The sequence below is a fragment of the Dendrobates tinctorius genome, unplaced genomic scaffold (genome assembly GCF_039654945.1).
Source record: "Dendrobates tinctorius isolate UK_male_01 unplaced genomic scaffold, ASM3965494v1 ptg000382l, whole genome shotgun sequence".
Taxonomy (NCBI): Eukaryota; Metazoa; Chordata; class Amphibia; order Anura; family Dendrobatidae; genus Dendrobates; species Dendrobates tinctorius.
In genome coordinates, this window is record NW_027362048.1 from 830,283 (window position 1) to 852,931 (window position 22,649).

A 22,649-nucleotide genomic window follows, 5' to 3' on the forward strand; every position below is an offset into this window, starting at 1 on the left:
GATGGGTCCACGGTCTTTCGGGAACTTCCAAGGGCATCAGCTCCCCCGCCGGCCAGCTATGGGAGCTTTTAGAACGAGCGCAGACCCCACAACCAGAAATGAATTTCTTTATATCAGAACCCAGAGTAGGCCACCAGAAGATCCTAGCCACCGCCAGTCACGTGGCTGATATACCAGGGTGAGCCAACAACTTGGATTCGTGGAACTCTTGCAAGAGTTTAAAGCGAAGTTGCTCTGGGACAAACAACTTGCCCCCTGGCTTGGCCGCAGGAGCCAGCGACTGGGCCCCCTCAATTTCCCGTTCCAATTCAGACGAGATCCCTGCTAACACCACCCCAGGGTGCAGAATGGAGGACGGTGGCTCAGGGACAGACACAGGGTGAAAACTACGAGATAAGGCGTCAGCCTTGACATTCTTTGACCCAGGACGGAATGTAATAGTAAGCTGGAAACAAGAAAAAAAAAGTGACCAACGGGCCTGTCTGGGCGTTAATCTTTTAGCAGACTCGATGTAAGACAAATTTTTGTGATCAGTGATCACAGTAACCGGGTGACTGGCCCCCTCCAAAAAGTGCCTCCATTCCTCAAACGCCAACTTAACCGCAAGAAGCTCTCTATTGTCTACATCATAATTTCTTTCAGCAGTAGAGAACTTCCTGGAAAAGAAGGAACATGGCCTGAGTTTGGTTAGAGTGGCAGGCCCTTGAGACAACACCGCCCCCACCCCCACCTCGGAGGCGTCCACCTCCACCACAAATGGCTTGGAAGGATCTGGCTGTATCAAGACAGGAGCACACATAAAACATTTTTTCAGCGTCGCAAAGGCCTCTTTTGCGAGTGAGGACCAATTTCTCACATCCACACCTTTGCATGTTAGATCCGTGAGAGGTTTGACCACTTGCGAAAACCCCCGGATAAATTTGCGGTAACAATTGGCGAACCCCAAGAAGCGCTGAAGACCCTTAAGATCTCGGGGTTGCACCCAATCCGCAATGGCCTGCACCTTCTTGGGGTCCATGCGCAAACCCTCCCCGGATACAATTAACCCCAAAAAAGACAATTCTTGCACACAGAATACACATTTCTCCAATTTGGCATACAGATGATTTTCTCTCTGTCTTTGGAGAACAGTTCGTACATGTTCCAAATGAGAATGCTTGTCGGTGGAATATATCAAAATATCATCTAAATAGATAACGACAAAACAATGACCAATGAGATCCGAGAATACCACGTTGATGAAATTCTGAAATATGGCGGGGGTGTTGGTAAGACCAAACGGCATGACTAAATTTTCAAATAGTCCTTCAGTTGTGAGGAATGCGGTTTTCCATTCATCTTCCTCTCGGACCCTTATCAAATTATATGCCCCCCGAAGATCCAGTTTAGAAAACCACTTTGCCCCTGATAGTTGGTTACATAAATCGGGAATCAACGGAAGGGGGTACGTATTCCGTACAGTAATCTGATTAAGCTCCCGGAAGTCGAGACAGGGACATAACCCGCCATCTTTTTTCTTTACAAAAAAGAAACCTGCCGCCACAGGTGAGACTGAAGGACGTATGTGTCCTTTGAGCAGACTTTCAGCAATGTACTCCTTCATAGCCAAGCGCTCAGGACCGGACAAATTAAACAGACGGGCATTAGGTAATTTAGCCCCCGGGACCAGCTCAATAGTGCAGTCAAAGGGTCTATGTGGCGGTAACGTCTCGGCCTCGCTTTCGGAGAATACATCTTCGAAGTCCTTCAGGCATTCCGGAATACCATCCAGCTCGACAGATGATACAGACACAGATTTAACAGGTTCAACCAGCAGTGCGGATTTATCACATACTGTAACTCAAAATCATTAAACCCCCATTGAACAATCTCCCCCGTTTTCCAGTTAATAACTGGGTTATGGCGTTGTAACCAGGGCATGCCCAACACCAACCCTGCAGGTAGATTGTCCAGCACAAAACAACTTAGGTTTTCCACATGAGTAGCGCCCACTCTGAGCAAAAACAAGTCAGACATAAAGCGAATTCACTCCTTAGTGAGGGGAGAGGAGTCAATGGCCATCACCTTGATCGGAACCTTGAGCCTAACTGTCCCTATCTTGCAGTGTGTGACCAATTGGGAGTCAATGAGATTAATCGATGACCCGCAGGTCCACAAAGGCTGTAGAGGAAAAAGAACTACCGTCCACAAACAGTTCCACAGGCAGTAACACTTTAGAAAACGAGGAAAAGGGTACCTGAGGGTCTGAGTAGTCTCCCCGTTGACTACCCAGACCTAGTCGTTTCCCGCCGACCGGGTTTGAAGACGGGCAATCAGGACACTCCCTTTTCCAATGTCCTGTTTTACCGCAGTAAAAGCATAACTGCTTGTCCTTCCGGCGTTTCCTCTCCGTATCCTTCAGGGAGAGGGCACCTACATCCATGAGCTCAGGGGCAGTCTCTTTTCCACTGGGGAACAATGGAGTTTCCACCTGCATCACCCCTCTGGCCCGCAGTCTGCGGTCCATCCAGACGGCCAGGGTCATGGCGTTCTCGAGAGAGTTAGGTGGGGAATGTAACGCCAAGGCATCCTGCAGCCGCTCGGACAAGCCTCTGCAAAAGAGTCCTCGGAGTGCGGCGTCGTTCCAAGAGACCTCTGCGGCCCAGCGGCGGAACTCAGTGCAAAACCACTCAGCTGAGTGTTTCCCCTGACAGACACTCATCACCATGTCCTCTGCCAATCGCACTCGGTCAGGCTCATCATAAATGTGCCTCAAAAAATGCATTCACAGACACTCTCTCAGGGGCAGTGGGAAAAAGGGAGAAAGCTCAAGCTTGTGGGGACCCTCTTAATAGAGATATAATGACCAAAACCTTCTAACTTTCGTCCCCAGAGGAACGTGGTCTCAAAGTAAAAAAAAGTTTGCACCCCTCCATGAAGACCCTGAACTCTTTTTTGTTTCCAGGAAAAAAGTCAGACAGTTTAACAGGTGGTTCTGTGGACAAAACAACATCACTCGACCCAGCCCCCAGAGACCCAGCAGCTAGAGCTCCCTGCACTGTCTCAGAAACCTGCTGCTGAGAACGAGCCAGAGCTTGCTGCTCCAGAGATAAACCCTGAAACATCTGACTCAGACTTTTCATCCGGTCAGCCAGAGACTGTATGGGATCCATAACTCTCTGCATAAAAAAACCCCCAAAAACTTAATGGTCAGTTATAATGTCAGGGTCCTGACAGCGCCGGCGCACAGCCTCCGCTAAGCAGGGACTCACCCGCACCGTAGGGACCCCTGGGGACAAGAACAGCCGGACAATAAAGATGCACGGGACCTGAATGTAGAAGTTTAGAAAGCAGGCACAGGACCTACGGTCATGTGAACGGTCATGTGACTGCAAGGGGGCGGGGCTTAACGTCCTGCTTTCAGAGGAGGAAGAAAACTCAGAGTCAGGCAAAGCAGAGGTCAAGCACGATCCAGGCAAGCGAGGTACAGGAGGGATAAACAGACGGAAGGTCAGACAAAGCCAAAGGTCATACACAAGATATCAATACAGTACCAGGGATGAGACAGAATGGACAGTCAGGGCAAAGCAGAGATCAAAAACCAAACGGACATAGAAGGTACCAAGCAGAATCCAAAGCGATATCCATAGAACAGACCGAGTCATACACAGTGAATCAAGCAACCAGAACACAGCACTAACACACTCAGGGGTCACCACACAATGCCAAGGGTGAAAGTACACTGTGTTCCAAATTATTATGCAAATGATATTTTTCTCTGATTTTCCTAAATAGTCAGTACAAATGACAGTCAGTCTAATAAAAGTCATCACCCGTTAGAGTGTACATCAAATTTTATTGAAGAAACCTCCAAATGATAACAGTATAATCTCCAAAATGAATAAAAACTCAAATTGCACTGTTCCAAATTATTAGGCACAGTAGAATTTCTAAACATTTGATATGTTTTAAAGAACTGAAAATGCTCATTTGTGGAATTTGCAGCATTAGGAGGTCACATTCACTGAACAAAAAGGATATTTTGGAGTTAAATAGCTTAACAGGCCAAGTTACATGTTAACATAGGAACCCTTCTTTGATATCACCTTCACAATTCTTGCATCCATTGAACTTGTGAGTTTTTGGAGAGTTACTGCTTGAATTTCTTTGCATGAAGTCAGAATAGCCTCCCAGAGCTGCTGTTCTGATGTGACCGGCCTCCCACCCTCATAGATCTTTTGCTTGATGATACTCCAAAGGTTCTCTATAGGGTTGATGTCAGGGGAAGATGGTGGCCACACCATGAGTTTATCTCCTCTTATGCCCATAGCAGCCAATGATCAGAGGTATTCTTTGCAGCATGAGATGGTGCATTGTCATGCATGAAGAGGATTTTGCTCCTGAAGGCATGTTTCTGCTTTTTATAACATGGAAGACAGCTGTCAGTCAGAAACTCTATATACTTTGCAGAGTTCATTTTCACACCTTCAGGAACCTTAAAGGGCCCCATCAGCTGTTTCCCCATGATTCCGGCCCAAAACATGACTCCTCCACCTCCTTGCTGACGTCGCAGCCTTGTTGGGACATAGTGGCCATCCACCAGCCATCCACTACTCCATACATCTGGACCATCCAGGGTTGCTCGACACTCATCAGTAAACAAGACTGTTTGAAAATTAGTCTTCATGTATGTCTGGGCCCAATGCAACCATTTCTGCTTGTGAACACTGTTTAGGGGTGGCCGAATAGTAGATTTATGCACCACAGCAAGCCTTTGAAGGATCCTACACCTTGAGGTTCGAGGGACTCCAGAGGCACCAGCAGCTTTAAATATCTGTTTGCTGGTTTGTAATGGCTTTTTAGCAACCACTCTCTTAATCTGATGAACTTGCCTGGCAGAAACCTTCCTCATTCTGCCTTTATCAGCACAAACATGTCTGTGCTCAGAATCAACCACAAATCTCTTAACAGTACAATGATCACGTTTAAAGTTTTTGGGAAATATCTAATGCTTTCCTCTCTTGACCAAGTCATTGCACTATTTGATGCTTTTCAGCAGCAGAGAGATCATTTTTAATTCCTAAATTCATTGAAACCTGTGCCCTGCTTAATAATGTGGAACATCATTCTTAAGTAGCTTTCCTTTAATTGAGCTCATCTTATAAACTAATTATCACAGGCATTTGAGAATGATTTCAGTGATCCAAAGAGCCCTGATACACAATACCATCTATGAGTTTATTTGATAAACAAAAAATTACAACTTTATGACACTTAAATCCAATTTGCATAATAATTTGGAACACAGTGTATAACTGACGGGGGATGGGAGCTTCCTGAGGCTATAAGAAGCCTCCCCAGAACCAATGAGAGGCCACCATAATAGGTCCCAGGTGTGCAGGTGAGAGTCTGCACTGCGATCAGAACATTAACCCCAGAAGTGCTGGTCACCCAGCACTGGTATCATGACAAAAATGAACATTAAAAATGGCCGTTGGCATGGAGAAGGGCGTGACGAGATGGGAGGTCCTAGGAAAAGACCGCAAACAGTCTTGGGCCTCCCCTGCCTGAATTACTATGTGACAGCGACATGGCCCACCCCCTGAGGGGTTTGTATACTGGCTTGGTATGGAGGTGCTAGAAGTAGACGCCGCCCCAAGAAGGAGGGGCAGAAGCCAGTGGCGGGAAAGGGGCCGAGAGAGGAGGTAGAAGAACGCCAGAACGCCATCTTGGAGAGAGAGGGAAGGAGGCCTGCGGAGTGCGGGGAAGCAGATCTCCCCGGCGCCATGGCTGAAGGCTCCAACCCCATAGCAGAGATGAACCGTCAGCAGCTGGAGGACTAAATCGCCCGGCTGACCCAATGTTTGCGGCTGAGGCAGGAGGCCTTGTGGAGGCTGAACTGGCAGCGCGCCCAGGAGGGGCCTACATCTGCGGTGACCGCCGCCGCTGCACCGGAGCTTCCCCAGGCAGATTCAGTGGAGCCTGCAGCCGCCGTTGCATCGCCGGCAGCATCCGAATCCCCTTTGCTGCTGCCACAGGAAGAGTTATATGAGGCCCCGGGAGCTGAGACGGAGGAAGAGAAGCTCCCGACTGGACCTGACTCGGCTGCGCAGGTCCCACCGGAGGCCCCCGCGGACCAGGAGCCACCACCCGCTGCCACCGGCCTGCTTCCACCGGCACCGGAGCAGAGATCTCCCCGCCAGGAGGCTCCAGGTAAGTCCAATGCCCCGACACCTGGGAAGGCACTGGGGTGTACAGCGGTCGCAACGGCTGGCCAGGTCCCCGGGGGGGAACACCGGAACCCCTGAAGGTGGCACCGCAGTACCAAACCAGCCTGGATCGGTCCGGGGAGGAGAGGGAGGATGAGAACTGGGCTAGTTGTCAAGCTACCATCCGGCAACTGGCAGCTGAGCACCGGGAGAGGGAGCAGCGCCGGCAAGCGGTACTAGGCCCAGATTTGGACCGGAAGGAGCGGGTCCGTGCTGGTCATTATGGTCCCAGAGATGCAGCAGGTTAGGGCCATGTCCTGAACGTGAACCATGAGAGGGGGTTCGGCTTTATTCATGACCCTAGCCGAATCTCCGATCTGTTTTTCAACCGGAGAGACTTGGAACCTCACTTAAGGAAAGGACACCCTGCCAGGAACCTGAGCCCAGAAGACCATGTGACCTTCACCAGACACGAAGGTCTGAGAGGATGGTATGCAATGAATATTAGGCGAATCCCGGAGGACCTCATCCAGACCTGCTGGCAGAGACCACCTACTGCCCCCTTGTGCCAAGATGTGACAAAGGTACAGAAAGCCACAAGCTTCACCCCACTGGAAGAAGAGTATCTGAAGACTGCCCATGCGTTCCTTACATCTGGTAGCAGTTCCCAATCAGCAGCTTCCAGAACCCCAGGAGGGGACCAGCACTAGTAACCTACAATATAACTCTCGTTACCCAGGAGGATTTATTTGCACCGTTGTGCCTTTTGTTCTATTTTTGACCATCATGGTTTAGTTTTGTTTTTCCAGAGTTGCCCTGTTTTGTTGGCAGCCTTTCTATTGAACTGAGCGATCATGAACTTGGAGTAATCCAAAAACTTTTGTTTGTAAATAGTTGCACCTCTTTAGGTGCTCTCTTGGTTTTACATAGGACACTTTGCGAAGATAATTTCTACGTCATTTGGAGCATGACTCCAATCAAAGGACACTGCAAGAGATCCCGGCTGGGAGCGGTGTCCAGCACTTACAAGAATTATTGAAAAGTTTTAATGTGAAATATTTGATGATGTGTCTTATAAGAGTAATGGTAACTAGGAAATGGCTTTTATATCGAATTAGGAATGTTTTGGTACAGAGATGAGAGATTTGAATAAAGAATTGAAAATGTATATGATGAACCAGGCACCACGGTTATCACTCAGAGTTGAAAGAAAGTAGAAAATGTGCATTAAAATGAGAAAGGAAATGTGTTGATGAAGAATACTGAAGTGTTAGAGTAACAGATAATAGCACTTTGAATTAAGTATTGTATGGAAAATTGCACTTTTGACTTAGGATTTTAGGTAGTAATTAAGAATTGTTTGCAACGTTCAAGAATGAGTGCCTCTCACATTGGGAAGTATAGTATAAGAAATGTTTATTTGGCATTGCAAAAATTTGTATGTTCCTGTACTGTCAACTTTGTTTACCTTGCAGCCCGTGGACATGCTGTGTTTAACGGGGGGTATGTGGCGCCCCTGAGGCTCAGTCGCCACAGAGGTACTGCACCTTCTCCTAAGGTGTGGTGCCCCACCATCCAGGTAAGTTGGAGGCTCCTGACCACGCTCCAACACTCGCACCCCACACAACAGAGTAGTTCAGCAAAGCCACATTGCGACTCCTTGCTTAGAAAGAAGCAGAGCACCTTTGGTGGTTCCCTGCTTGGAACACTAGATGTGCTGGGAGGTGGGTGGAGTTTAGAATACATATAAAAGAGCAGGACGGTTCCAGTATAGAGGTTCAGTTGAGTTCGGAGGTTGAGTAGGAGAGGAAGCCACTCGGGAGGAGTGGGGGATCCCTGGAAGAGGGATGGAGGAAGGAGTGCTGCAGCTGCCTCAGTGACCTGAGCCAGCTGGCACGGGAAAGGAAAGAAGGAGAAGGACATTGAATCGAAGCCTGAGCTTCCTAGAAGGGAAAAGACAAGTACGGAACATAGGAGTAAAAGGTGTTATGAATGAGTCACCGTAGGAGGCAAAAACAGAAATGCTAGCTAAGTCCAGAAAACCAGAGAAGTTGGCAGCTATCGGATTGCAGACCCCTGAACCTATCAACACAAATAGCAGTAGCCGTGGGGGGTTCCTACGATGCCCTAGACCCCTCGATCACAGCCGGAGGACTATATAGCCTAAAGACAGAAAGGGAAATCTAAACTGCCCCAGAGCAGACCCCAAAGCAAAAGGCAGCCCCCAACATATAATGACGGTGAAGCAAGAAGAAAGAACACTAACACAGACAGAAAGATATGCTGAGCAAAGACGGGGCCCAAGCTAACTAGATAGGAAAGGACAGGAAGGCTGCTGTCTGCAATCCGTGAAAAACCCTATGAAAATAAGAGCCAACAAACTGACAGTGAAAAAGGCCCTGAAGACGCTAGGCTTCAAAAAGCTATGTTAGTACTCAGGAATATTCTGAAGACAGAGCAACCGGCAAAAGGAGATTCAGCTCACCCCAGCAGGGAATGGCAGAATCCAGAAAAGCAAGGCAAACAAAAACAAAACACAAATGCTAACAGGCATAGCAGAAAACTTAGCTTTAGAGGAGCAGGAATCAGACTGGTCTCCTAGAAGTCCATAGAGAAATCACCCGCAGGGCAGAAGGGCGTCGGCAGCCTTATATCCAGTCCGTGACTCCACTCAGCCAGTCATCATCATCAGGCTCAGGTGCCTGATAATCAGGCTCATTACCTTCCTTTACCAGAATAGGGAGTTCACCAGACCTCAGTGACGAAGGGGAAAATGAACTCACAACAGTACCTCCCCCTTGAGGAGGGGTCACCGAACCCTCAACCACGCCACCAGGGCGATCAGCGTGAGCCCGATGAAAGGCACGCACCAATCTTTTGGCATGAACATCAGAGGCAGAGACCCAGGAATTATCCTCCTGACCATAACCCTTCCACTTAACCAAATACTGGAGTCTCCGTCTAGCCAGACGGGAATCCAGTATTTTCTCTACCTCATATTCCATGTTACCTTCAACCAATACAGGGTCCGGAGGTGCCACCCCAGGAACAACTGGTTCAACAAACCTCTTCAACAAGGACTTATGGAACACATTATGGATCTTAAATGTGACAGAAAGAGCCAAACGAAAAGAGACCGGATTAATAATCTCCAAAATCTTGTAAGGTCCAATAAATCTAGGCTTAAACTTAGGAGAAGCCACCTTCATAGCAATATTTTTTGATGATAACCACACCATATCACCAATCTTAAACTGGGGACCAATGGTCCTATGTCGATTGGAAAACCGCTGAGCCTTTTCCTGGGAGAGAGATAACTTATCCACCACTTGGTCCCAGATCTGGTGCATTCTCTCCACCACAGTGTCAACACCTGGGCAGGCAGAAGGCTCCACCTGCCCTGAGGAAAATTGAGGATGAAACCCAAAGTTACAAAAAAAAGGTGACATCAAAGTGGCAGAACTAGCTCTATTATTTAAAGAAAATTCGGCCAAGGGCAAAAATGAAACCCAATCATCCTGATCAGCGGAAATAAAACATCTCAAATACGACTCCAAGGTCTGGTTTGTTCTCTCTGTCTGCCCATTGGTCTGAGGGTGAAAAGCAGAGGAGAAGGACAACTGAATTCCCAGCTTGGAACAGAAAGTCCTCCAAAATCTAGACACAAACTGAACTCCTCTGTCAGATACAATGTTCTCAGGAATCCCATGCAAGCGAACCACCTGTTGCAAAAACAGGGGCACCAACTCAGAGGAAGACGGCAGCTTAGGAGTGGTACAAGATGAACCATCTTAGAGAACCTATCACAAATCACCCAAATAACAGTCATTCTTTGAGAGACCGGCATATCAGAGATGAAATCCATAGAAATATGAGTCCATGGCCTCCTGGGGACCGGCAAAGGCATCAACAACCCACTAGAGCGAGAACAAGATTTAGACCGGGAGCAAGCCCCACAGGACTGCACAAAATTCCTGACATCATGAGACAAGGTGGGCCACCAAAAAGAACGACTCACCAGATCTCTAGTACCAAAAATACCTGGATGACCAGCCAATGCAGAGCAATGAACTTCAGACATCACTCTCTTCTTCCACTGGTCAGGAACATACAACCTTCCACTGGGACAACGCTCAGGCTTGTCCTGCTGGAACTCTTGCAGAGCAAGTCTCAAATCGGGCGAGATGGCAGAAAGAACTACCCCTTCGCCTAAGATGGTAGCAGGCTTGGTCACCACAGGAGAATCAGCAAAGAAGCTCCTAGAGAGGGCATCTGCCTTGACATTCTTAGTTCCAGGAAGAAAAGAGACCACAAAATCAAAACGTGTAAAAAACAAGGCCCACCTAGCCTGTCTAGGGTTCAAGCGTTTAGCCGACTCTAGGTAAATCAAATTCTTGTGGTCAGTGAGGACCACAACTTGATGTTTAGCTCCCTCCAACCAATGTCTCCACTCCTCAAATGCCCATTTCATGGCCAACAGTTCCCGATTCCCCACATCATAGTTACGTTCAGATGGAGAGAACTTTCGGGAAAAGAAAGCACAGGGATTCATTTTAGATGGACAAGATTCTTTTGGGACAAAACAGCTCCTGCACCAATCTCAGAAGCATCCACCTCTACCTGGAACGGGAGTGAGACATCAGGTTGCCGCAAAACCGGGGTGGAGGTAAATCTTCGCTTCAGCTCCTGAAAGGAAGCAACAGCCTCCGGAGACCAATTCAACACATCAGCACCCTTCTTAGTCAGATCAGTCAATGGCTTGGCAATACTAGAAAATTTTGCTATAAATTTCCGATAAAAATTAGCAAAACCCAAAAACTTCTGGAGGGCCTTCAAAGAAGTGGGCTGAACCCAATCATAAATGGCCTGTACCTTGGCCGGGTCCATTTCAATAGTTGACGGAGACAAAATAAATCCCAAAAATGAAATCCTCTGTACTCCAAAAATGCATTTCGATCCTTTGACATACAGGGAATTCTCCCTCAAGATCCGGAACACAGTCCGAACATGTTCCACATGAGAATCCCAATCCTTGGAGAAGATCAAAATATCATCCAGATAGATAATCAAAAATCTATCGACAAAGTCTCGGAAAATATCGTTCATGAAGCACTGGAAGACAGAAGGGGCATTAGTGAGCCCAAAAGGCATCACCAGGTACTCAAAATGTCCCTCCGGAGTATTAAACGCCGTCTTCCATTCATCCCCTGCTTAATGCAGATAAGATTATACGCCCCCCTGAGGGCAAGCTTGGTAAACCAGCAAGCACCTCTAACTCTAGAGAATAGATCCAAAATCAGGGGTAACGGATACTGATATTTAATAGTAATTTTGTTGAGGGCACGATAATCAATACAAGGCCTTAAAGAACCATCCTTTTTGGCCACAAAAAAAAACCCGTCACCTAAGGGTGAAGAGGATGGTCTAATATGACCCTTCTCCAACGCCTCCTTAATATAGGATCACATAGCCTCGTGCTCGGGTACAGATAAATTGAAGAGCCGACCCTTGGGAAATTTACACCCCGGGCTCAGTTCAATTGCACAGTCATAACTCCTATGAGGAGGCAAAGATGCAGACTCATTCTCACTAAATACATCATAAAAGTCCGCCAAATAGTCAGGAACATCATGCGACTGAGGAGAGGTGGAAAAAACCGGAGCCTCACTAAAGGCACACCGACAACCCCAACTCACCACAGACACAGATTTCCAATCCAAAACTGGATTATGAATTTGCAACCAGGGAAACCCCAGAACAACGGCATCATGCAGACCATGCAACACCAAAAATCTGCAATTTTCTTGATGGTCTGGGGTGACTCGCATGACCACCTGGGTCCAAAACTGAGGTTTATTTTTCGCCAAAGGAGTAGCATCAATCCCCCTCAAAGGGATAGGCGTCTGCAGAGGTGTCATCGGAAATCCACAACGTTTAGCAAAATGCAAGTCCATTAGGTTTAGCGCTGCTCCTGAATCAACAAAAGCCTTGGCGGAAAATGTGGACAGGGAGCAGATCAGAGTAATTGCCAGAAGAAACTTAGGTTGAACACCACCAACAGAAAACGTGTGTGCAAAGCGTTTCTCTCGTTTAGGACAAACAGAAATAATAATATGCGAAGCATCTCCACAGAAAAAACACAGCTTATTACGCCTTTTGAACTCCTGACATTGCGCCCTAGACAAAACTCTATCACATTGCATAGGTTCAGACGTCTGTTCAACCGGTGGCAACACCTCTCGTGCAATCCTGCGTTCACATAAACGCCGATCAACCTGAATGGCTAATGACATAGAATCGTCCAGACCAGAGGGAACAGGAAATCCCACCATAGTATCTTTTACGGCTTCTGACAAACCCTTCCGAAAGAGAGCAGCCAAGGCATTATCATTGCAGGTAGTAAGGACCGCCCACTTTCGGAACTTTTGACAGTACAATTCTGCAGAATCTCGACCCTGGTTCAATGCCAACAGGGTCTTTTCAGCCTGATCAATAGCTTTAGGTTCGTCATACAACAACCCCAAGGCTTGAAAGAATGCGTTCACATTAGTCAGAATAGGATCATCTGGTTTAAAAAAAAACGCCCAATCCTGGGGATCGCCACGCGGCAAAGAGATGACAATTTTAACCTGCTGCGCGGAGCTCCCTGACGAGTTAGGCTTCAAGGCAAAAAATAATTTACAATTATTTTTGAAACTCAAAAATTTAGATCGATCCCCAAAAAATACATCAGGTGTAGGGATCTTTGGTTCAACAGCATGCGAACGAGCAAGGTAGGCGGAAATTCCCCGCACTTCCGCAGCGAGCTGCTCCACACGATCAGACAATTGCTTTATCTCCATTGAGAGAAAAAAAAAATTCCCCCTATGACCTCAGAGATATAGAGGAAAGAATATACACACACTTTTTTTTTTTTTTTTTTAAACACAATTCTTTCCTGCTATTGAGTACCCTAGGATCTGCGGTATGGCGGGTGATTCTGTTATGATTGAGTCACCGTAGGAGGCAAAAAACAGAAATGCTAGCTAAGTCCAGAAAACCAGAGAAGTTGGCAGCTATCGGATTGCAGACCCCTGAACCTATCAACACAACTAGCAGTAGCCGTGGGGGGTTCCTACGATGCCCTAGACCCCTCGATCACAGCCGGAGGACTATATAGCCTAAAGACAGAAAGGGAAATCTAAACTGCCCCAAAACAGACCCCAAAGCAAAAGGCAGCCCCCAACATATAATGACGGTGAAGCAAGAAGAAAGAACACTAAGGCCTCTTTCACACATCCGGTTTTTGTAATCCGGCACGATGCGGCGAAATTTTTAATAAACGGATCCAGCACCGGATATGGTTTTGTCCCATAAGCTTTCATGGTCGCGGCATCGTGCCGGATGGTTATGCGTCGTGTCCGGTTGTTGCCGGACACGGCATAAATTAGCCGTCCGGCATCTGCAAAAAACGTTCCCTGCAACGTTTTTTGTCAGCGCCGGACCGGCTTTTTCCACAGCACATGCCCGGACTCTGTGAATGTTAACCCCACAAGTGCCCGGCGAGAGAGAGAGAGATCTGTCACCCGGACACTTGTGAGAGATCTCTCTCGCCGGGCACTTGTGGGGTTAACACTCACAGTGTCTGTGTGAGAGAGATCGATCTCTCTGTGGGGTTAACCCCACAAGTGCCCGGCAAGAGAGAGAGATTCTCTCGCCTGGACACTAAGTGTTAACCCCCCATGTCTCTCTCTCTCCACCCCCCTCTCCCCTCTCCCCTCCCCTCTCCCATCCTATCCTCTCCTCCCCTCACCTCCCTTTCAGCAGCTGTCTCTCATCGGCTGCCCCTGTTCACTTCGTCCTGCGGCTCCTTTAAATAATGTCCGAGCCGTATCTCTCGCCGCATACACATCCGGTGTCACGGCTGCAGGCCGGATCCGGCGGCCTGGCTTTTTGCCGCACGCCGCAGGACCCCACACACCGGATGTGTGAAAGTAGCCTAACACAGACAGAAAGATAGACTGAGCAAAGACGGGGCCCAAGCTAACTAGATAGGAAAGGACAGGAAGGCTGCTGTCTGCAATCCGTGAAAAACCCTATGAAAATAAGAGCCAACAAACTGACAGTGAAAAAGGCCCTGAAGACACTAGGCTTCAAAAAGCTATGTCAGTACTCAGGAATATTCTGAAGACAGAGCAACCGGCAAAAGGAGATTCAGCTCACCCCAGCAGGGAATGGCAGAATCCAGAAAAGCAAGGCAAACAAAAACAAAACACAAATGCTAACAGGCATAGCAGAAAACTTAGCTTTAGAGGAGCAGGAATCAGACTGGTCTCCTAGAAGTCCACAGAGAAATCACCCGCAGGGCAGAAGGGCGTCGGCAACCTTATATCCAGTCCGTGACTCCACTCAGCCAGTCATCATCATCAGGCTCAGGTGCCTGATAATCAGGCTCATTACCTTCCTTTACCAGAATAGGGAGTTCACCAGACCTCAGTGACGAAGGGGAAAATGAACTCACAACAAAAAGGGAACACAGAAGACGTGGTATAGAGGAAGAACCCTGCCTAGAAGTTCTAAGCGCAAGACCGGGGCCCGGTCCCCGAGGTTGTATGGACACTAATGGTTCTGCAGCAGACACCGGTGGAGTAGTGGGCTGTAAATGCACTACTCCCATCTAAGACTTGAGGGCACAACAGCAACATGGATAGAGAGCCGGGACTTAGGAGTAGAGAGTCCCCGAAGCAGGCTACAGCTGTCTGCCATGCAAGTAGAGTTCTTGGGAACATCTGTCAGGAGGAACTCCAGTGTAACTCAGTACTAGGAGATCTTCGCACTTAAAGGCGCTATAGAGGAGACGTTCAGAAAAGGCACTTAAGTTGGCGGAGCATGGAAGGGAGCATTCCATCTTGCCTGGAGGTTGACTGAGTCCCTGACCCGAAGGACACGGCATATAAGCAGGCACTACGGACTGTGAGTAAAGCTTTGGAACTACATGCCCTGGTGTCCTCCATTCCTTCCTGCGCACATCCGCCTGGCACTGCTACATCCCCTGCGCCGAACACTACAACATCTAAGTGTCTCCATATCTACACTGCTCTGGGACAACAGCCCTGCCTGTGGAGGGCTATAACATCATTGCTGCACCACACCATCTGTCCCAGAGGATCTGTCTGCAGCGTCGGCTTTACACCTCCCTTGCCGAACACCACAGGTGGCGTCACAAACTATTCAACTAACTACATTCCACCAACAACATCCCCCCCTATTAATTGGGCGCCCAGGGCAACAGTCCGGGTCACCGCTGCTGTGACACATCCCGCTGATACCGGCCCGGTACTGAGTACCCCACGGCCCTGGGAGGGCGACCCAATTATATCGGCCAAAACTGCTGACAGGTTCCCTTTAATGTATTCATTTGCTTGATCACCATCTGTAGGGATCTGCTGCCAAGTCCATCTTGCGTTATGTAAGGGTAGTATAAACTAGTATCCAAGACCGTGATGTGATTGCTGGATCACTTCAATTGTTCTAGCAGTATTTCATAAAATCACTTTTTATTAGTTGCAGAGGGGTCAATCACTTGAGTCCTCTTAGACTTGGGGCTACATGACGACTTTGGTCATGACCAGTCAAGTGACCAAAGTTTACTATTTGTCGCTGCTACATTGCATCTCAATACAAGTTAAGGGGGTCACATTGTGACCCCGAGGGTACTGTGACTGCAAGAAGCAAGTTGCAGAAAGACTAACTACGTCAAATATTTTTGACTTACTTGCTACGGTCACAGTACCCTTGGGCTCACAATTCAACCCCATTCATTTGTATTGCGCTGAGATGTAGCAGCAATACATAGTGACCTTTAGCCACCAGAGATATTTTGCAGCCCTAATGAGGATGCATGCAGTGGAGCCCTTGATATTCATCAGCTGCCATTTGGTCTCTCCACCAGCTATAGATTAACAGCTTTCTCCCCAAGTGCTGTGTAGTAAGAAAGCTGGCAATCACCCGTGCTCGGCTCTACATACATTGGCATGACGTTTGGTGTGTAGTCCAGGAATATCTCCTGATGTTTGTCTATTTAGTCTATAGTCTTCACTAAGAAAACATAAGTCAGAATAGTGTCCTTTTGGTATATGTTCTGCTTCAGCTGTATTGATACGCAGAGTAAAGTACGGTATATTTTATAACACACTATTGAAATAAAGGATGAGAATGGCTGTTAATGGGCTTACTGTACATTTGGCCATCAGTTTCCAAACAACCTGCAACCTCACTATTTTATGCTACATTCACAGCTTTATGGCCACAAGTGGTCAATTCAAATAAAATCCCACTAGATCCTAAAGGAAGACAGATAAAATTGCTAGAAACCCCCCAGATGTGTAAGTTATTCCCATCTCGAAGATCCTATCCCAATATGTAGCAGGTGTAGTAATAATAATATTAGCATATACCTCCAATTAGAAATGTAGCATGGCTCTTCTGTTTAGCCGTACCACTTACCCCATGTGCAGGGCACTGCAGTATCTTATGTATACATGGTCATGGCCAGCGTCAGGCTCCCATCATGATGGCCATGCTTGGGCAGTAACAGTACCTAAAGTGTATATTATCATCGATGGTCAGGCTTTCAGGAGCGTGAATAGCTAGGGCACGCGCAGTAACTCCCCATCCGGCCACTTCAGTCATGTGATTCAGAACAGCTATAGCGGATGCAGTCTAGCCACAAAGCCATCTTGTGACACCGTGACATGTGCGTCATATAGTAATAGTGTACTGTCTGCAGGAGCAGCGCACTCAGAGATTTTGTGCAAAAAAATATATATATGCATGTATATACAAATCAGTAGCTAGGGCCACAGACGCAATTTTCTTGTGAAAATAGATAACGTCACAACCTCCTTCCCCTGTCATCTCCCAATTCCTCCTGTTAACAATACTCTCTTACTGTCACCACAGCTCTTCTCCTGTTACCACTGCTCTTCTCCTATCACTATAGCTCTCTTGTCACCACGACTCCTGTCACCACTGTCCTCCTCCTATTACCTGTGCTCTCCTTCTGTCGCCATCGCTCCTCTCGTACCTCCACTGCTCTATCTCCATGGCTCTCCTTCTATCACCATGGCTCCTCTCCTGTCACCACTTCTCTTCTACTATCTCCATTGCTCTCCTGTCACCATGGCTCCTCTCCTGTCACCACTGCTCTACTATCACCATGGCTCTCCTGTCACCACTGTCCTCCTCCAAACACCATTGCTTTCCTTCTGTTGCCAATGCTCCTCTTGTATCACCACTGCTCTATCTCCATGGCTTTCCTTCTGTCACCATGGCTCCTCTTCTGCCACCACTGCTCTCCTATCTCCATTGCTCTCCTTCTGTCACCATGGCTCCTCTCCTGTCACCACTGCTCTCCTACTATCACCACTGCTCCTTTCCTGTCATTAATGCTCTCCTCCTACCACCACCACTCTTCCTTATCACCACCACTGGGGAGTAGTGGGTGGTGACAGGAGAAGAAAAGTGGTGACAGGAGAGGAGCGGTGCTGACAGGATGAGGTTGAAAAATGTGAATTTATGAACAATGAGCCCTACCATAGCACTGGTGTGTCGAAATAAACCACTTTCATTGCTACAGAGCTACTAGCACTGTACATAGCAAGTATCGGGAGCAAGCACGCTCATTGAAGCGGCGTTACGACGCTCTCAAAACATGATTGGCCTGTGACCTAACGGATTTAGGAAGGAGTAGCGCAGGAACTGCAGAAGCCATGGTAGGATATAGCACTGTTTTTCGGTTTTTGCTATTTCTACTTATTATTCTTAATATGCAATTGACATCTAAATTAAAAAATAAATGACAGATGAGAAAACCCCTTCAAGCAATGACAAAAATATTTTTTTTATGAACTCACCTTTAGGACAGGGAAAGTGATGGCAGATGATGCATATGATCCAATCATTAAAGACATCATAGTAGAACGCAGGCTTCCAAACATGTTCGGTAACTGAAACAAGGCAATTGGCAGGCATTAATGTCTTTATTTTTACTGTGTATCTATTTGCTGTACTTCAGCAGTCCTTTGAAAAGTTTTTGCTCTTTGGTTCACATAAACGACTGTTGTAATACAAATATTTGCTTATGGTGGGTGTCGGCAGTAATGTTTCCAGTGAAGCTCATGAATCAGTATTATCATTTTCAGCACATACCAGGTCTCAAGCACATGACTACATCAGACATGTACAACCTGTAACAAATCAAAAATATGGGACCCATGTAGTCTACGGACCCCTACTGTACATGTCTATATGTTTTTTTTCTGTCAGATTACACATGAAACCAAAATAAAACAAATTGTGGCATGCTTTATTGGTCACTATATTTTATTCTTTCCCAAAGCAGAACTGTATAGAGGCACCACATACTGTAGGCACAGCAACAGCGACGCTAAATGCCTCCACACAGACCTCACAGCAAAACATAACCCCAATTATGAACAGAGATTTTATACTCTAGTTAATGTTTAGGTTATTGCCTTTTCTACAAGAATATTCTCTTATATAGAAAAAATTATATATACTATCGGCAATTTCAGCTGCATGCCAAAGGCATATGATTTTCCTGACTTCACCTGGCTCTATTATCAGCATAGCTCCCACTTGTGAAAACTATGAAACCTAGAATAAATATGTCTTAAATTGCTAATAATTAAATTGTTCATGGGAAAAGTTACAGGGGTTGTTGATACAAACAGCTTCATTCAATGTGCAAACTGCATATCCGCTTTTATTATTTCTGGCACTCTCATTGATCAGCTGTTATTAGCTTTGGCAGGGATTTAATGTGTAGTGGCCACTGCTGAGAACTGCAGATCAGTTCTTATTATCTTGGGCACTATCATTGACCGGCTGTTATTAGCTTTGGCAGGGATTTAATGAGTAGTGGCCACTGCTGAGAACTGCAGATCAGTTCTTATTATCTTGGGCACTCTCATTGATCAGCTGTTATTAGCATCGGTAGGGATTTAATGAGTAGTGGCCACTGCTGAGAACTACAGATCAGTTCTTATTGTCTTGGACACTATCATTGATCAGCTGTTATTAGCATTGGCAGGGATTTAATGAGTAGTAGCCACTGCTGAGAAAGGCAGATCAGTTCTTATTGTCTTGGGCACTCACATTGATCAGCTGTCATTAGCATTGGCAGGGATTTAATGAGTAGCGGCCACTGCTGAGAACTGCAGATCAGTTTTTATTGTCTTGGGCACTCTCATTGATCAGCTGTTATTAGCATTGGTAGGAATTTAATGAGTAGTGGCCACTGCTGAGAACTGCAGATCAGTTCTTATTGTCTTGGACACTCTCATTGATCAGCTGTTATTAGCATTGGCAGGGATATAATGTGTAGAGGCCACTGCTGAGAACTGCAGATCAGTTCTTATTGTCTTGGGCACTCTCATTGATCAGCTGTTATTAGCATTGGTAGGGATTTAATGAGTAGTGGCCACTGCAGAGAACGGCAGATCAGTTCTTATTGTCTTGGGCACTCACATTGATCAGCTGTTATTAGCATTGGCAGGGATTTAATGAGTAGCGGCCACTGCTGAGAACTGCAGATCAGTTCTTATTGTCTTGGGCACTCTCATTGATCAGCTGTTATTAGCATTGGTAGGAATTTAATGAGTAGTGGCCACTGCTGAGAACTGCAGATCAGTTCTTATTGTCTTGGGCACTCACATTGATCAGCTGCTATTAGCATTGGCAGGGATTTAATGTGTAGTGGCCACTGCTGAGAATGGCAGATCAGTTCTTATTGTCTTGGCCACTCACATTGATCAGCTGTTATTACCATTGGCAGGGATTTAATAAGTAGTGGCCACTGCTGAGAACTGCAGATCATTTCTTATTGTCTTGGGCACTCTCATTGATCAGCTGTTATTAGCATTGGCAGGGATTTAAATGAGTAGTGGCCACTGCTGAGAACTGCAGATCAGTTCTTATTGTCTTGGGCACGCACATTGATCAGCTGTTATTAGCATTGGCAGGGATTTAATGAGTAGTGGCCACTGCTGAGAACTGCAGATCAGTTCTTATTGTCTTGGGCACTCTCATTGATCAGCTGTTATTAGCATTGGTAGGAATTTAATGAGTAGTGGCCACTGCTGAGAACTGCAGATCAGTTCTTATTGTCTTGGGCACTCTCATTGACCGACTGTTATTAGCATTGGCAGGGATTTAATGAGTAGTGGCCACTGCTGAGAACTGCAGATCAGTTCTTTTTGTCTTGGGCACTCACATTGATCAGCTGTTATTAGCATTGGCAGGAATTTAATGTGTAGTGTCCACTGCTGAGAACTGCAGATCAGTTCTTATTATCTTGGGCACTCTCATTGATCAGCTGTTATTAGCATTGGTAGGGATTTAATGAGTAGTGGCCACTCCTGAGAACTGCAGATCAGTTCTTATTATCTTGGGCACTCTCATTGATCAGCTGTTATTAGCATTTGTAGGGATTTAATGAGTAGTGGCCACTGCTGGGAACTGTAGATCAGTTCTTATTATCTTGGGCACTCTCATTGATCAGCTGTTATTAGCATTGGCAGGGATTTAATGAGTAGTGGCCACTGCTGAGAACTGCAGATCAGTTCTTATTATCTTGGCCACTCTCATTGATCAGCTGTTATTAGCATTGGTAGGGATTTAATGAGTAGTGGCCACTGCTGAGAACTGCAGATCAGTTCTTATTATCTTGGGCACTCTCATTGATCAGTTGTTATTAGCATTGGTAGGGATTCAATGAGTAGTGGCCACTGCTGAGAACTGCAAATCAGTTCTTATTGTCTTGGGCACTCTCATTGATCAGCTGTTATTAGCATTGGTAGGGATTTAATGAGTAGTGGCCACTGCTGAGAACTGCAGATCAGTTCTTATTATCTTGGGCACTCACATTGATCAGCTGTTATTAGCATTGGTAGGAATTTCATGAGTAGTGGCCACTGCTGAGAACTGCAGATCAGTTCTTATTGTCTTGGGCACTCTCATTGATCAGCTGTTATTAGCAATGGTAGGGATTTAATGAGTAGTGGCCACTGCTGAGAACTGCAGATCAGTTCTTATTGTCTTGGGCACTCGCATTGATCAGCTGTTATTAGCATTGGTAGGAATTTAATGAGTAGTGGCCACTGCTGAGAACTGCAGATCAGTTCTTATTGTCTTGGGCACTCACATTGATCAGCTGTTATTAGCATTGGTAGGGATTTAATGAGTAGTGGCCACTGCTGAGAACTGCAGATCAGTTCTTATTGTCTTGGGCACTCACATTGATCAGCTGTTATTAGCATTGGCAGGGATTTAATGAGTAATGGCCACTGCTGAGAACTGCAGATCAGTTCTTATTGTCTTGGGCACTCTCATTAATCAGCTGTTATTAGCATTGGTAGGAATTTAATGAGTAGTGGCCACTGCTGAGAACTGCAGATCAGTTCTTATTATCTTGGGCACTCTCATTGATCAGCTGTTATTAGCATTGGTAGGGATTTAATGAGTAGTGGCCACTGCTGAGAACTGCAGATCAGTTCTTATTATCTTGGGCACTCACATTGATCAGCTGTTATTAGCATTGGCAGGGATTTAATATGCAGCCTCCATTGCTGGGTACTGAAGATCATATCCTGTTTGAGAGCATAAGAACTGCAGTTCTCGACAGGACAGTAGCTGCTACTCATTGAATGAAACTTTGCTGTTTAGGTTTATTCATTCATTTACATCCTTCTTCTCCCGCTTGAAATAATGATATCTGCTCAGTGGTAATGCCTAAAAGAATAGGAGCTGATATGCAGTTCTCTGCTAGATATTTACTAGACCTTTGCTATTCAGCTCCGTTCAATTATTACATCCGAGCACAACAGAAGATAATAACCCATGCTCAAAGGAGGTGCCTAAGAGCAAAGGAGCTGATCTTTAGCCCTGAACAGTGACTGCTGCAGACTGATCGGATCTGTGCCATTCAGCTTGGTGCAACGCTGTCGCTGAAGTTAACAACAGCTGATCGGTGGGAATGCCCTATATTTGTGTGATATTATAGACCTACTCTAATGATATATCATCAATATTATATGTCCGGACAACCCCTTTAAGAATAATATTAGACATTTGCAAACAATCCACAGTTACAACATACAGATTACCGCAAATTCCCATGCTGTACCTGACAAGTTGGAAGTACAGGTGCAGCATGGCATTATGAGTAATCCACATGTGGTTGCGCTGAAAAAAATGTCTGCACATGGGAAGAGACCTGTTAATATACTAAAGCGGTCGAGGGAGAAGCCGGCTATGAGCAGCTTCAGAACTTCAGACCATATTTTCTCTGAAATGCTGGAGAGGTGAGACTTAGGCTACTTTCACACTAGCGTCGTGCGACAGCCGTCGCCCTGCGTCGGGCGACGTACCGTTGCACGCTGTGAAAGTTGTGCACAACGA

The 22,649-nt window shown here is 46.4% G+C and overlaps 1 protein-coding gene across 1 annotated transcript in view; it reads right to left on the reverse strand.

The window, feature by feature from the left end:
• Window positions 1–22,649, reverse strand: part of LOC141075953 (large neutral amino acids transporter small subunit 3-like) — a 292,296-nt gene that overhangs the window by 84,353 nt on the left and 185,294 nt on the right. The window contains exon 6 of the mRNA XM_073563148.1: window positions 18,083–18,175. Within this exon, the coding sequence (XP_073419249.1) occupies window positions 18,083–18,175 (93 nt within the window). The remainder of the gene's footprint in view (window positions 1–18,082; window positions 18,176–22,649) is intronic.